Source organism: Trachemys scripta, chromosome 9 (assembly GCF_013100865.1).
Source record: "Trachemys scripta elegans isolate TJP31775 chromosome 9, CAS_Tse_1.0, whole genome shotgun sequence".
Taxonomy (NCBI): Eukaryota; Metazoa; Chordata; order Testudines; family Emydidae; genus Trachemys; species Trachemys scripta.
Window position 1 is genome coordinate 4694710 of NC_048306.1, and position 15812 is coordinate 4710521.

The following is a 15812-nucleotide window of genomic DNA, read 5'->3' on the forward strand; positions in this document are numbered from 1 at the left end:
AAGAGGGTATTTACAATACTTAGCAGGCCAAATTCATCCCTGAATTCAATGGAGTTACACCAGAGATGATTCTGATCAGTAGGAGTAAAAGTATATTGATGAACAATTTTTATCTTTACTTTCAATTAAAATAGCTTTGAAGGGGATTTTAATTCCCCCCTCCCATGTTGTCAGTGTTGGTGAAAGGAAACATTATTGATCAAATACATCAGAAAAGTCAACTGCAATGGACGAGAAACTGAATGCTCTATTTTAATTGTTCAGGCTGCATAATGTGCAAATAGTAAGGAGATGTATATTGTGACATGAATATTTGACTCTAAAAATTGTTTCAATTCAGTGGAAAGTGTTATTAATAACTGAATTATCTCTTTAAAATGAGATTTGTTGACAGTACCTCTTTGGTATTTTTTGCAAGCACTTACTAGTGGGTATAGTGCTACATAGCATTTTTGGTTTCATTGTGGAAGCTATGCATGCTAGTTACACTGGTAGTAGGTATATGGCAGTGTCAGGGTCTGAACTACTGATAAGTTCAAATCAGGGGGAATGCATGCACAGGGGTCCACCTGTGCAGAGCTTATTGCAGAATTGAGGCCTCAGTAGCATTTTCCCCCCTCTTTGATCCAGAGCATTTCATCCCTTCTCCTGCAGGTGGGGTTTTTTTCCTCCCTTTTAATGGCATGTCCTTGCTTTTTGGTATCATTAGTTGCCACTTGCATGCATAAATTCAGTACATGCAGCAACTGTGGCAACTTTTAGTAGCCTAGATGAACACTATTATACAAATAACAAACAGTAACAAATGGAAGGGGTAAGGGATTCAGGGCTCTTTAAAGCTTTTAGAGTCCAGAAATCCAGTGGCCCTGAAATCCAGTGCTTAGTTCAACTGCTGTGGTCATGTTAATGGGCCAGCACACAGCTAATGGCCTTAATTTGGAGCCAGGGTCTGACTTCTTTACTACTCCAACAGCATAAAGAGTTTGAAACCAAGATGAATTCTACCAGGGCAGAAGGGTTCACTGGGTTATTGGAAAGTTGGCATAATAGCCTTCTATCACCACTCTGGTGCAATGCAGGGGTGGGCCAGAGTATTCTGCATCCTTGCTCTTCTGGACTCTGTGCTGGTTCAGCAGGGAGCAGTTTGTAGGTAGCATAAGTAACACTGGTGGCCAGGTCCAGAATCGGAGATGTGTAAAGGTTGCTTAAAGACCCTCAGCTCAGAATTGGGGCCAGAGTTTGTATATTGTATTTTAAAAGTTTGAGATGACACTCTGACTCCATATATTATTTCTATTTTCTTACAAGTAAATTGAACAATTTTCCAAATAAATTAACAATAATTTCCTTTATCTTAGAGGACTTTAAATGGAATCAAGTTTAAGTGTAAGAGGTTGGGAAGTTGTATTTTTCTTCGGAAGTGCTGTTAATGGGTTCTTGTAAAGTCACCGTTCAGCAGTTCTATCCAATATCTAGTCCTCCCTCACAGCAGCAGATCTAAAGTTGAGAGGTGATTTTGCCTCTATAGGGCATTGGTGAGATCAACTCTGGAACACTGTTTAGTTCTGGTGTCTATATTTTTAAAAGGATGTTCTAAAGTTGGAGAAGGTGCAGAAAGTGTCACAAAAATGATTTGAGGGCTAGAGAAAATGCCTTACAGTGAGAGCCTTAAAGAGCTTGATCTGTTTAGTTTATCGAAAAGAAGATTGATAGCTCACTAGATTAGAGTCTCTTAAGAACCTTCACAGAGAGAAAATACCAGATATTAAGGGCTCTTTACTCTGGCAGAGAAAGACATGACACGAATCAATGGCTGAAAGCTAAAGCCAGGCATCCAAATTAGATACAGTATTTTTAACATTCAGGATAATTAACCACTGGAACAAACTATTAAGGGAAGTGATGGATTCTCTATCTCTTGATGTCTTCATCTCAAGACTGATGCCTTTCTGGAAGGCATGCTTTAGGCAAACACCAGTTATGCTTTAGTGAAGACACAGATTATTGGGCTCTGCATGTAATTCTGCAGCCACAGGAAATGCTGACAGCAGCCTGTGTGTGACTGAGCGTGGTGGCCTGGCCGAGGAACTGGCTTTGCCAGTGACAGCAGGTACCTTACCAAGGGGCAGGTAGGAGTCCTGCTGCGTGTGCCTGGCCCGGGCAGGCAGTGGCAGGAGCGCCTTGGCCGGGCAGTCCGGCATTGCCCACAACGCAGCTCCCAGGTTTCCAGGCGCGCGCACATCTGCAGGAGAGTTCCCAAGCGCCGCCCCCGCCTCGCCGTGCGCCGGCTACGGCCCCTTCCTCGGCCCGATCCAGCGCCGCCCCCGAAACCAAGCCCGCCCCTGGCAGGGAGGGGGGCCCTCTCCCCAGCCTCATGCATATGCAAATGACGGTATAATGGCCAGCCAATGGCGTGCGGGCTGGTCACATGGTGCCGCCGGAGGCTGAGGGGAGAGAAGTTGGGTCTCAGTGAAGCCAGGCAGCTCAGGCGGCGGCCACGGGCGGCGAGCGCTCGGGCTGCAGGCGGCGGGGGAGGCTGAGCCGCTCCCCCCGCGGGGCGCCCGGCCGGCCGGGGCGCTGCCGGGACCATGCCGATCCTCCTCTTCCTCATAGACACCTCGGCCTCCATGAACCAGCGGGCGCACCTGGGCACCAGCTACCTGGACATCGCCAAGGGCGCCGTGGAGCTCTTCATGAAGGTGAGTGCGGGCCGGGCGGGCCGCCTGCCCCGCCGCCCCGCGCCCGCCCGCCGGCTAACGCCGCCTCTCTGCTCTCTCCGCAGCTGCGGGCCCGGGACCCGGCCAGCCGCGGGGACAGGTACATGCTGGTCACCTTCGACGAGCCGCCCTACTGCATCAAGGTAACGCCCGCCCCCGCGCGCCCGGCCCGGGGGGCGCAGCCGCCGGCGGCAGCAGCCCGTGAAGATGGCGGACATTTTGCTTTTGTATGGAGGAGCGAGGCTGGCGGAGGGCGCTGCTGAGATGGAGGAGGGGGAGGAGCGTGATTCGCCGCCCCGGCGTGGGGCGGGGCCGGCCCGGCCCGCTGCTGCGCCGCGCGGCTCCGCCCCCGCCCAGCGCCTCCCCTCGGCCCGACCCCTTAGCAGCCCTGCTGGACCCCGGGGCGGTGGGGGTCCCCGCCCCTGGGGGTCCCTATCCCTCTCCCTCTCCCTCTCTCGTCGGGGAGACCGGGGCGGTGGGGGTCTCGTCCGTCCCTCCCCCCTCATGCGCCAAGGCCCTATAGAGCAGGACAGTGTGGTTCTTGTCTGTGCCTCCCCTTACTGGGACCCTATAGACGGGGACACCTGGACCCCGCCTCTGCACCAGGATCCCGCGGAACAGGCCAGTGTAGGTCCTTTTCCACCCCCGATAGACCAGGACCGTGTGTGCCCCGCCTCCCCATCCCCTTGGTGCCACTACTCCTCCCTAAGCACTAGGACCCCATAGACCAGGCTAGTATGGGTCATGTTCCCCTTACCCAAGCACTGGGATCCAGGGCAGTGCGAGTTCTTGCCACACCTTGGCTGCTGAACACAAGGATTGGAGGAAGGGGCTTCTGGAGCTTTTTCTCCTCTCCCCCAGGATCCCTGTCCCCTTCCTCTGCTGCCCTGCTTTCCCCTCCTTTAGCTGAGTTTGCTTCTGCCTCCAGTTCAGCTGCTGTTGCTAGGGCGGCCTAGACTAGAGTGTGCATCTCTACCCCATTGCAGTGCTTCGTGCACAAGGATTAGGGCAAAAGACTTCCCCCGCTCTCTGCAGCAGCAGGAACATATGTATTGGAGCAGCAGCCTGGAAGCAGTCCTTTTCCCTGTACACATGCGGCTTGTGTTGCAGCACAAAGCCTGGGCAACTGACTAGCTCTTCCCCACACTTGCTGGTGCCTTTCTATGCCTCACCTTGGTGTGTCTCCCTCATTAGTGACTGAAGCAACAGACTGAGCCTGTCTCTTCCTTTTCCTCCTCCCACACCTACTGCTAAAGGTGCAGCTCAGGAATCGAAGAGAGACAATGTGGTGCTGCATTGCCATGTGTGGTGACTTACAGCTGTTTAATGTGGGTGTAAAACATTACCATTCTGCTTTGATAGTACTACTCTGCACAGGTGTATGTGATTACACACGGCCGTGCTGAATTTGGCCCAGTGTGTGTCTTTCTCTTCCCCCATTTTTGTTGTTTCTCAGGATTGAGGCAAGTAGTCTGTCTTTCCATGGCTGCTGCATCCCAAGAATGTGTCAAAAATATAGGCCACCTTAGCAATATTTCTGTTTGCTTCTCAGACTATGACTTTCAAGCAGCTGAGATGTCCAAATAAATGTAATTTTAAATGTCTCATTAAAGCACACCACAAAACTCTTCACTGTTAGAGAGGTTTTGAATACTTGTAAAATGTATCCATTGAATGGCTCTGGGCATAGGTATTCCACTACCGTTCTTTTCTGTTTTAACATGTCAGTAATTACCAATAGTTATCATCTGATTGGCATTAGCCCAGCACAAAGTATGCAGATGTCCACATAACAAACACCACCGTTGTTGGCAGTCCCAGCAAAGAAGCTAAGAATGGATGGTCTCTGCAGGTGATGGCCAAAGCATGTTGTTGGGACATGGGTATGCTTGTGCTGATGCTGTGCGCGTTGTACAGCTTCTGTGGGAAGAGAAATTTATTATCTGGGGCCATGCATCTTCCACCTTTAACCAGCACTGAATTCACACACTTGAAATGCAGTCTGCTCTCTGAAATGCTGATAACACTTGCATAAGTCAGTATTTATTTTGTGTTTAGTACTCCACACCTTTCCTTCCCCGTCTCATTTTGTTGTCTCTGCGTTCATGAAGATCCATCTTGAGCTCTGGGTTAAAATCCCCTAATTTCTGGCCAAGAAATGTTAGCTGGCATTCTAGTCCGACAACACTGGAAGGTTTTCTGCAGCGCAGTGTGAAATATATTTTCCCTCCTCTTCTCCACTCAGGACTAAATACAGCAAGTCTAGTCTTTGTGATGGCAGTCTTAGCTGTGAGAACACACTTCCCTGTTTTTGTTGTATTGCACACAACATGATGTAATGAAAACATTCCATTGTCAATGCATCTACTTGTAACTCTGCAATAAGAATACTATATAGGCTATTATCACATGCCATGCAAGTCTCACTAAAGAAAATTCCTATATTTGGCGTATTGTACCAATGAGTAGTGCTATACTACATACTACTAATGTTGGTACATAGCAACTGAAATACATGGGAAATGATGTGTTTTGTCCATAGTGTTGTGTGGCACAGAGTGCATGGTTTAAAACAAAAACAACATGAATTGGGTACTTCATGTGAACAATAGTTACTTTCTGAAGCTTGGTAAGATACTCCTTTTCTTCTATCAAGAATAAGCAGGCTTACCCTGCAAATATTTCTCATAATTCAGTAGTTTGCATATCATCAAAAGCATGTGAAACATGATGATCGTATCTTGTATTGTAAATATCATAGTATTTAAATGGGAAAGATCTAAGGACTTAGATCAAGTGTGTTTTCCTCTATCTCTAGTTCCAAAGTAGCCAAGCAGATTTGTATGTGTTACAAAACAAAAACTTTGCAAAGGAAATACTAATAACAAACTACAACAGTAATGGTGGATATGCCAAGATCTTTTTTCTGGGTTAGGGAAGGAGAAAGTAAATTTTAAGAAAGAAAAAGTAAGCTTACAAAATATATTCCAATATCTGTGCAGCAGCAGATGATCTCCCTTGTCAATTGCTTTGCTCTCTTGTTTGTATCATTTATTGAGAGGGAATCACAATCTTGTTTCATTGGTTACTTTAGGAAATAGTTGTTTAGCCCTTTCCATCAACACCAGCTGAGTTGACCCCACCAGAAGATGGCAGAGGGACTATGGAAACAGTTCCTTTGGTTGCAGAGGGGCTGTCACTTCAGTGTAACTTTTATAGCCCTATAATTATTTTACTTAAAAGTACTTTAAATCAACAGCCTTGCTTGACCCCTGCTAAAAGATGGTGCCCTACATAAAACAATGCTGCCATGGTCTATAATGTTTATACTAGCGTAGGCTTGCTGCAGGGATCGCTAGCAGGAGGGTTCTCTGCCAATTGAAGTCACTAAAACACAGGATTGAGGACTTCATCAGCAGAGTCAAAGGAAGGGTAGGGACGGTTTTGTGGCCTGCAGCATGCAGGGGGTCAGACCAGATGATCACAATGGTCCCATCTGACCTTAAAGTCTATGAGTCTATGAGGCAGAAGAGGTCACCTGCTGAAATCAGTGGAACTTGCTCTCTTTTCCATACCCCGTATGTTGTACGGAATGCAATGCACAGTAAAGATGATTAAATATGATCTAAAATAGATGTAGCTATCTATAGGGTTAAATGAAGACCGACATCTTACATTTTTTTAAATAATTTTTTTTGGTCTCCAGAGATGCATAAAACTGCACCTAAAATCTCTTTTGTTAATGGACTTCGTCCAGAGCCCACTGGAGTCTATGGAAAAGCACCTCTGACTTCCTTGGGCTTTGGATCAGGTCCTTTGTTAGGTTTTCTCTTGGTAGATGGCAAGTTATTTATTTTAAGAACAACCTCGGATACTTTATTTTTAGTACTTCCGAAATTATGTTTTAAGAAAAGCACTAATTTCCAGAATTAAAAACCTTTGAGATGCAAAGTGAGTTTGCTGATATGCTACTAGACAGAGGCTGGTAGCTATGCAGAGACAATAGTGCAAGTTACTTGAATTCTGATTTACTATGTCATGTCCAGGATTTGCTTACACTTAATTTGAGGTATTGCAGGAATCTCTCACTCCCCACACACTCTTAATTCCCATTTGAGAGAATGGCATGTTTGTTTGTGGTTCCTACCTGTAGATCTCCCCATTGTCTTAAGCAGGCACAACTGATTGAAGCAGTCATTTTAATTGGTTTTGCCTGGCTGTTACTGATCTGGCAGTGCTATGTGGAGAAGCAAAAATCTCTTCTGGAAGAGGATGAGGAGAGAAATTTCCTCCTGCACTCCCAGCAACTGTTACTCTTGTCATTTTCCCTGATGGCATAGAGAAACGAGTTGACTATTGATGTAAAGCTAACCAAAGATGGCTACAGATGTAGGTTCTGTGGGATGCTGAGATCTCCAAGTTGTTATCCAGTCTTGCAGTCCCTGGGCATATGTATAGTCTTGTTTTGTTTCCTTTTTTAGGAAGACTGGTCCACTCTTAATTTATTTGCTGCTTTTTCCCTAATAATATAAAATCTCATTTTGTCAATCGCTCATCCTACAGTTTGTGAAACAGTCCCAAATTACTTTTGCAGCCTATGCTGTGGGTAAATATTCAGTTTCACGATGAAGTTCTAATACAGCCTTATCCAGACTAACGGGTTTTATGAACTTTCTTATGCATTTATGACTGATATGATTTCAGCAGGGCAGGTGACCGTGAGAGGGCCTTCCCTTGGCTCTTGACGGTGTTCTGTATGGCATTTTTCCAGAAATGGTGATTCTTGTTTCAACATGAACTTCTCCATAAATGACCTGCTCACAAGCCCGAGTATTGGGACAACTTACAATTGATTCATTTACTTCAGAGACTAGGGTTAGGAGTTCTGTATTCCTGTTTGTTTGTATTGTCACGTATTGTATTGACTTCAGTTGGTGATCCAACAGGTTGGGCCAGTAGTTGGTTTCCTGAGACCTAGTGCAGTAATATGTAAATGTGATTTTGGAGCTGTTGTTAAATTACACATCTACCCTGATATAATGCGACCTGATATAACATGAATTCTGATCTAAGGCGGTAAAGCAGCGCTCCGGGGGGGCGGGCCTGCACGTTCCGGCGGATCAAAGCAAATTCAATATAACGCGATAAGATTTTTTTGGCTCCCGAGGATAGCGTTATATCGGGGTAGAGGTGTAACTCGGAGTTTTAACTGCAGTACATATTAATGGAGTTTACTGCCATACAAAACTCTTGAACACATTGTGTTCAATTAACATTCCTATATAAATGCCTACTGTATAAACACATGAAATATGGGGGAGTTATTGAAGAAAAAGAAATGGGGGTCAAGGTAAGAATTGTTGGGAAGGCATGGGAACGTACAGAAAAGTGGATAAGTAGTGGGGAAAAGAGCTGTGAAGCTCCCTGTAGGTGACCGCATGGAGCATGAATCTGATGTACTAAGAAATGGGGATGTATACGTGGATAGTTGAAGGGTAGGGAACAGAATGAGAGGGAAGGAAGATGACTTCAACTGTGTTTTGAATGGACTGGACGTGGCAGTGTGGGTCTTGAAGGCTAGAAAGGAGTAGTGTGCAATAGTCATGGCTGGGGATAGACAAGAATTTGAGCCATCTCGATGGACAGAAAAGGAAGGATCTTGGAAATGTATAGGAAGATTTGACAAGACTTGCTAGCCCAGAGCTCTAACTAGCGCTGGTTGCTCCCCTTTCTCTCCCGCTCTGACTGCATGCCTTGTCACGTTTAGATGAGCGCTCCAGTTTTGGAGGATGGGGACTTCTATGACTAGACTTTCTGGGTCTCTCACTAGGTAACCGCTTCTGACTCTGAAACCATTACGTGAGGGTCTGTGACCTTTGTCAAGGTTGGCTGTGTTTGTTGGCTGGGGGTGGTAGAAATTTCTGGAAGGCTCCTATGTAAGTGTCCACTGAAGGGTACTGAAATAATGCCTAGCAGCTCGGTTACTTTTTAGGGAGGCTGGTGAAGCTTGGGATTAGTTTCACTATTGTCAGTAGTCCTATCTTTTGATATGAAGTCTGTATACTTAATGGTGTCAAACAAATCAGACTTTCTCTTTGTTCATCATGAAATGGTTGCTCCGTGAAAGCAGTGGGCACTACCATGGCCTACGTGGCTCTCTGTGACAGAGAGTAACTGAGTGTACTCTGGTGCAGACCTGGGGTCTCTTCGTATAATTTCGATGTCGGAGAATTCAGAGTTCCAGATGTTGGGTCAAAGAACTCGCTCTGCTTGGGTCTTGAAGTGGAGAGTAGCAAGAAAGCTGTTCTGGATGGCAGGTGCTGTGCTGTATAAAGGCTCTCGTGTTGGCAATGGCCAACTCATGGAGAGTTGAAGGAGGCTTGTGCGGAGGACAACAGAGAGAGAATCCATTTGGGTAGGCTGTAGCAAATCTGTAGGCTTTTAATTTGGGGTAACTTGAACGGGTCTTGCACTGAATGGGATTGTATGAGGCTGGAAGTGAAAGTTATGTTTTTATATACATGTAAGAAATCAGGCAGAAGCATTCTGCTTAGGTGGGCATCTGGAGCTCTGATTTAGAGCCATGGAGAAAGGAGTTCCAGTAGTCTAAAGTAAGAGGAGATGAAGGATGGTGATTTCAGCAGAGTTGAAGTTGAGGCAGTGGTGTAAATGGGCAGTATTGTGGAGGTGGTTCTAGGCAGGTCACAAGATACGGGAAGAGCAGAGTTCTGGGTCCAAGATGAGGCTGAAGTGAAGGTGAGTTGAGGGAAATGGAGTTCTGAGTTGGGGGTGAGAAGAGGAATTTCTGTTCCTCTTGGGCAAGAGGAACATTTCTTTCTCTTAATTTGTAGCTGAAGTAATCTGAGAGGTCTTCAAAATTATCTAGTCAAGAGGCAGGTCAGATTGGTGGGCAGAAGGAATCACTTAAATATTAATACATAATTTAAGTATTGTTATAAGGTTGTATAAAAGAGACAATATAGAAACATGAGTTTTGATTTGTTCCATTTCTAAAAGTTGCCTTGTGCACACTACTTAAATGCCTTAAAATTATCTTCCATCATGTGTAAAGTCTTCAGCCAGCCCCCCAAAAAACAAAGTCCTAAATTCAGTGAAGAATATTGTTCTAACCAATTTATTTTGGGCTTCCATTACCCTGGTGTTCTTTTACATAGTCTTTTTTTCCTGAGTGGTGACTTTGAGCACGAACAAATAAATTACAGTAGGTAGTTTAAAACTAACAAATGTTCTTACTCTGTTTTGTTCTCTTAAATTCATTTGCTTAACAGAAGTAATTTAGTTTGAAGGGAGATTGGGGCAAATCCCTTATGACTATTACCCTCTGAGAACAAAATAGGTTTGGAATCCACTTACTGTTACTTGCTTGGGAATAATTTGTCTGCTAGCTGTAATAATTCCCCCGCAGTTAGCTGCTCCGTCTCCAAGTGTAATATTCAGGATTTTTTTGGTAGCTTGATTCAGTAGTCCCAAAGAAAGATGACCAGAGGACGCACTACTTGATTCTATTTTTAGTTGGACAATCTTGGGATTGGGCAAGTAAGATTAAAGCAAAATAAAATGGTGGGTGTTTTTTTGGGGGGCAAGGCAGACTTATGCATGCCGAGGCCCCCAATGGATGCATTTTAAAATCTAAAACTAAACTGAGTACTATTTCACTTGAACTTTGGGGGGATTATGAAATTAGCCCTCTAGTGGAAATACCATGGAATAGTGACAGCTTTCAATTTAAATGGATACTACTTAATTTTTTTTTTTTTTTATTTTCTGGTAGAGCACTCTTTTTAAAAGTGTATACCGGTTGCTGGGTGGGCCTATGGTCAATAACAAACGTGCTCAGGCTCTTCTCCTTCCCTATTTTCGATGCACGTTCCTTCCTGCTATCTTCTTTCAACTGTGGTTTCTAGTAAACATTGTCTTGTAGAACCCGGGGAAGCGGTACAAATGTCAACAATGGCAAATTAGTGATACACAGTGCAGACAAATGCACAAAAAACTGAAAAAGCAGAGTTTTTTTTTTCCCCTTTAGTTTACAGTAAGGGTAAGAGTTACTTCTAGCAATATTAGACCACTTTCAGATGGAAATATGAGGGTTTTTAATTGATGGAGCTCTCTAAATTCCAGTTTATTCAGAAAGAATATGAAGCACTGCGTTCTGATAAGGAATTGAATTCTAAATAGAGAGAGCGGTGTAGAAATGACTCCATATCCAGTCAGATGTCAAAAGTCATCTTATTCATCTAACTGGTTTCCAGTTAGATGACTTGTTTTCACTGGCTGCTTATAACTAATGAAAAGGAGAGGCAGTGTGGATTGCCACACTAAGCTTATTTAAAGCATCTAAGCAGCTCATTGTCTACTGGAATTTGCAAATTAAGGCCCTGATCCTGCATATGCTTATGAGAGACACGGATGGTATGAAATGGTAGGATTCTTTGGAGAAGTTAGATTGACACTAACCCCTATCACTAATAGTCACTATGGCCATTTAGTTTGTCTTTTTACTTGGCTCTCTATTTTATCTTGAGCAGGTCCATAGACACATCCGATGGCTTTAAGGGCTTACTAGATAAAAGCAGAAATGTTTGCACTAAGAGGCTTAACTAATTTCAAATGCTAATGTCACTTTTTATAACAAGTTTAAGTTGTAAAATCCTAATACATATTTCTGCCTAAGACAGTCTGCAAATAAGTGGAAAAGCTTCTCTGTTGTGAATAGGGAGTTGTCTCCAAGTTTCTTTGCCAAATGCTCTTTGTTTCTTGTGTACTACGTGCTGTTTTTTCATCAAAATACCAAGGCAAAATCCACAAGAATGACTAAACTATGATCCAGGCTTCATAGCGTGGCTTTGTAATGTATATAAAAATGTACATAATAGTTTAGATTGTAAACTCCTTGGGGCAGGAACTCTCTTCTTAAACTATATGATGTACCATTATGTTGATTTCTGAAAATATGAATGTGTGTATGTATTAGCTTTTGCAATAATGAATACTATAAGATTGTAAATACTCTTCCTTTATTCTTAATTGCTTATAATGTGTTCATTCTCATTTTGGGTTTTGAAAATGTTTCTCCCTAAGGAGAATAGTCTACTTACTTTGAACCCAATGGTACATAAATGATATTCTGAACTTACTGTAACAAGAATACACAGAAGGCTGCCTGTGTTTGCATACTATGAAAATACCATTAATGTGAAAAGCTACTTCTCTGATAAACTTCAGTTTCATGACTTGTGTGGATCTGTATTCATGGGTAAAAGTAGTGCATGTCTAGTGACTTAATTGTCTAGAATATTCTGATTTCAGCTTTAACTTTGGAGCCATAATACATACATGAAATTGGCTGTTTAGTTGTAAGAGTCTGATTTACAGATTAGTTAGCAAGAGCTCCACTATCCAATGATTCAGTGTCTTCACGCAATACTTACCAAATTCGCAGTCCATTTTGGTCAATTTCGCAGTCATAGGATTTTAAAAATCGTAAATTTCATGATTTCAGCTATTTAAATCTGAAATTTATGGTGGTGTAATTGTAGGGGCCCTGACCCAAAAAGAAGTTGTTGGGGGGGGGGGGGGGCAAGGTTATTGTAAGGGGGATTGCGGTACTGCTATTCTTACTTCTGCGCTGCTGCAGGCGGTGACATTGTCTTCCGAGCTGGGTAGCTGGAGAGCAGCGACTGCTGGCTGGGAGCCCAGCTTTGAAGGCAGAGCCGCCGCCAGCAGCAGTGCAAAAGTAAGGATGGCCTGGTATAGTATTGCCACCCTTACTTCTGCGCTGCTGCTAGTGGGGCGCTGCCTTCAGTGATGGATGCCTGGCCAACAGCCGCCATTCTCTGGCTGCTCAGCTCTGAAGGCAGCACAGAAGTAAAGGTGGCAATAGCATGATTCCCCTAAAATAATCTTGTGACACTTCCCTCGTGGCTTCCCCCTTCCCCCGCAACTCCCTTTTGGGTCAGGACCCTCAATTTGAGAAATGCTGGACTCTTCCTCTTCCCTCCGTGAATTCTGTACAGTATAGGGTAAAAGCACACAAAAGACCAGATTTCACAGTCCGTGATGTGTTTTTCATGACTGTGAATTTGGTAGGGCCCTAGCAATACTGTACAACTTGATCAACTTCTTCAGTAACTTGCGTTAGGAAAACAAGGGTGTGGGGGGAGGAGGAATGCCACCATTTTAAACCAACTTTATTTTAACTTGCATTTAAAACTAACTGTTTGATACTAATGTGGACTGTGGGTTTGGGAACTTGCTACTGTTCTCTCTCCCTGCCCCCTAATTTCTCTGTCTTATTAATGTGTTCTCTAGTCAAATATTGTGATATATCCACCACAGAGTACAGCTATTTCCAGAATCTATAACATCACCGTATAGAGCAGCTATTAACAATACCACTTAACTATATGCCAACTGTCATTTTAATATATAATCTCTGTTACTGTTACACTGAAAACCTTGAGTAGAATTTGAATACCTAAAACTACACTCTCTCAAATTCAGTTTTCATGGATTTTGCTTAATATTTTCTTGAGACTCTAAACGTAAAGATGAAAAGGATCAAAAGGGGGGGCTGTTCTAAATACAAGGGACAAGGTTTTAGTAAAATGCTTGGTTCATGTCTAGAATATACATTTTAAGTGGTGTCCTTGTAATCACATTCTGTGTGCAATTTAGAATCTGTAACTGCCTGATACGTGTATTGATCTATGCATTTCTCCCCAGTTCCCTGTAGAGATTGAGGTACTTGCATTTTCTGTGTAAGGCCTGGGTATTAAGAAGATATGTCTCTGGGATCAGTAGTTTTAGTTTGAAATTCAAACTGAGCATCTACATTTTTCTTTCAAATATTGATTTTTAAATTTGTTTTTGAATTGGCCACAAAACAAGGTATTAAAATATGGTACATTACTATTTAGCTAAAAAAACACTAACCAGAGAGTATTGAAGTGAGCAGATGCTTATTCAGTTGCCTTGTGCTTCTCTGCTTTTAATGCTGTGCTTAGCTCTCTAATGTGAACTTTTTACAAGAAGTGATATTAACAATTCTATTCATGTATAGGGTGTAAAGCAAGTACACCTCTACCCCTATATAACGCTGTCCTTGGGAGCCGAAAATCTTACCGCGTTATAGGTGAAACCGCGTTATATCAAACTTGCTTTGGTCCGCTGGCACGCGCAGCCCCCCCACCCCTGAGTGCTGCTTTACCGCGTTGTATCCAAATTTGTGTTATATCGGGGTAGAGGTGTACCTTCCTTATGCTTGCTGTTAAAGATAAAGGGACTTGAAGTTAATTTTAGCAACTTTTTCAGAGGTGCTATTAAGCTTCAAACAAACCATGTATAAAGATTGCAGTGTTTGTTCTTTTAAAAATTGTGTTGCCTAATGACTTTTTTAGATTTTTAGTATAAGCAAAGGGCTACAGTTTAACAATGTTATTGTTGGTTTTGGAACTGATCAACATTTATCTCGGTATTATAGTGGGGTAGTAGCACCTGTGTAGTTAAGGTGAGACTCTTAGTGTTTAACAGCTGACTTTTCTAAGTGCTGTGAAGTCCACATGCTTACCTGGATTAACCTGACAATTTCTGTGCCTCTTGAGGATCTGGGGTAGGTTAGTGGTCCATATTTGAGGTTATTTGAGCAAAGGGTTCCTGAGATACAGCTATCTCACCCCCCAAAAAATCTTCAAAATTGTTTCTTATAACATGTTTTTGCACAGGGATAAAGTTAGTGGTGCAATTTGGGGTCAGTTGGGCAAGAGATTCTCAGTTGTGGTCCGTCACATTACAGAATTTTGAAAATTAAAAGCTGTTCATAAAGTCCACGTGCATAGGGAGATTATTTTGAAAATTGGTTTTCCGTAACAGGGGCCGAGGTGGACTTTGAAAGAGGAGGGGAGGAGAATACCTACTGAGTTCATACGTCTGCAATCTTATGCTATAGAGGGTTGTGCAAAGCACCTTCCCCCTACACCAGACCCTAAAGTGGAGTATGGGGCTCTCCTCCATTTCCTCTTGATGAATCCAGCTGGTAGATATGCTACTTGCAGCCCATCAGTTACCACCTACTTTCCTTCGTCACTCTAGTCCTGCTTGGGGAGTGGAGGGGCCAGGAGAAGTGTAGAGCTGCTTCCTGAGTGGCAGTGAAGTGGTCCCAGGAGGCTTCCTGGTGTGTCTCAATCATCTAACCCTGACTGTCACCGCTTCCTCCAAAAAAAGGGGTGGGAGGCGGGGGGAATTCACTGCCCAAAAACTTAGTACATTTGACATTCTGGAAGCGTACAAGGCACTGTTGGTTAACCTTGACTTAAAGATTTTGGTCCTTGAATGTTGTTTGCACTGTTGGGAGTGTATTTTACTTATCGAAGTTTATAATCCAGAAGTACCTACTATTTCTAAACTACGGTGTCCATATAATCCATCTTCATAAGTTACTACATGAAACACATAGCTGGTTTAAATACAGAATTAAAGTAGATACTGTAAAATCTCATACTACTTCAAAACCATACTGATATGGTCACTTGTTTACTGAGTGGAACAAATTTTGGATAGTTTTCTGTTCCTTGTTTAAATACTGATACATTTTGAAATGGTGGGTTATGATGACCTCTTTGTGTTTATATTCTTTCATTTATTTAAGCATATGTGATGGCCTTGATGTTGCTGCAGCAAAAAAAAAAAAAAAAAAAAAAGGTGCTTTTGATCATAGCCATCTAAATGTCTAAAATATTGCAGATTAAACCCTGGATATCAGTTATTTAAAAATACAGCTATTAAACAGGTAATAATTATTATTATTAATAATTTTACTTGCCTCAGAGCTACATTTGAATATAATATTTTCATACATACCTATATTATAAAAAAACGTGGGCAGTCATATGGTATCTCTGTTCTGCTTTCCTTGGTGCAGACAACGTTGTTCTACTCGGAATGCCTGCGGTTTACAGTTTGATCTGATGATCAGAAGCATTTTATTAGCAGATTTATGGGTGTCAATCAATACATTTGGGGATTAACTTTAATGCAGGGAAACAAATGTTAAGATGAATTAGAAAAACAAGTTGC

The 15812-nt window shown here is 43.1% G+C and overlaps 1 protein-coding gene across 6 annotated transcripts in view; it reads left to right on the forward strand.

Annotated features, from left to right (window-relative positions):
- The first annotated feature begins 2469 nt into the window (after nucleotides 1-2469).
- LOC117883355 (integrator complex subunit 6-like) overlaps nucleotides 2470-15812 on the forward strand; it is a 63647-nt gene continuing 50304 nt past the window's right edge. For 3 of the 6 annotated variants that reach the window (XR_004647239.1, XR_004647240.1, XM_034782601.1), the window contains exons 1-2: nucleotides 2478-2699; nucleotides 2783-2860. Coding sequence is in view for 3 of the 6 variants with exons in the window: in XM_034782601.1 (XP_034638492.1) it covers nucleotides 2589-2699; nucleotides 2783-2860 (189 nt within the window). In the remaining 3 variants the exon portion in view is untranslated. Of the gene's footprint in view, nucleotides 2700-2782; nucleotides 2861-15812 lie in introns of all 6 variants that reach the window. The other 3 variants (XM_034782602.1, XM_034782603.1, XR_004647241.1) reach the window with 2 other exon arrangements.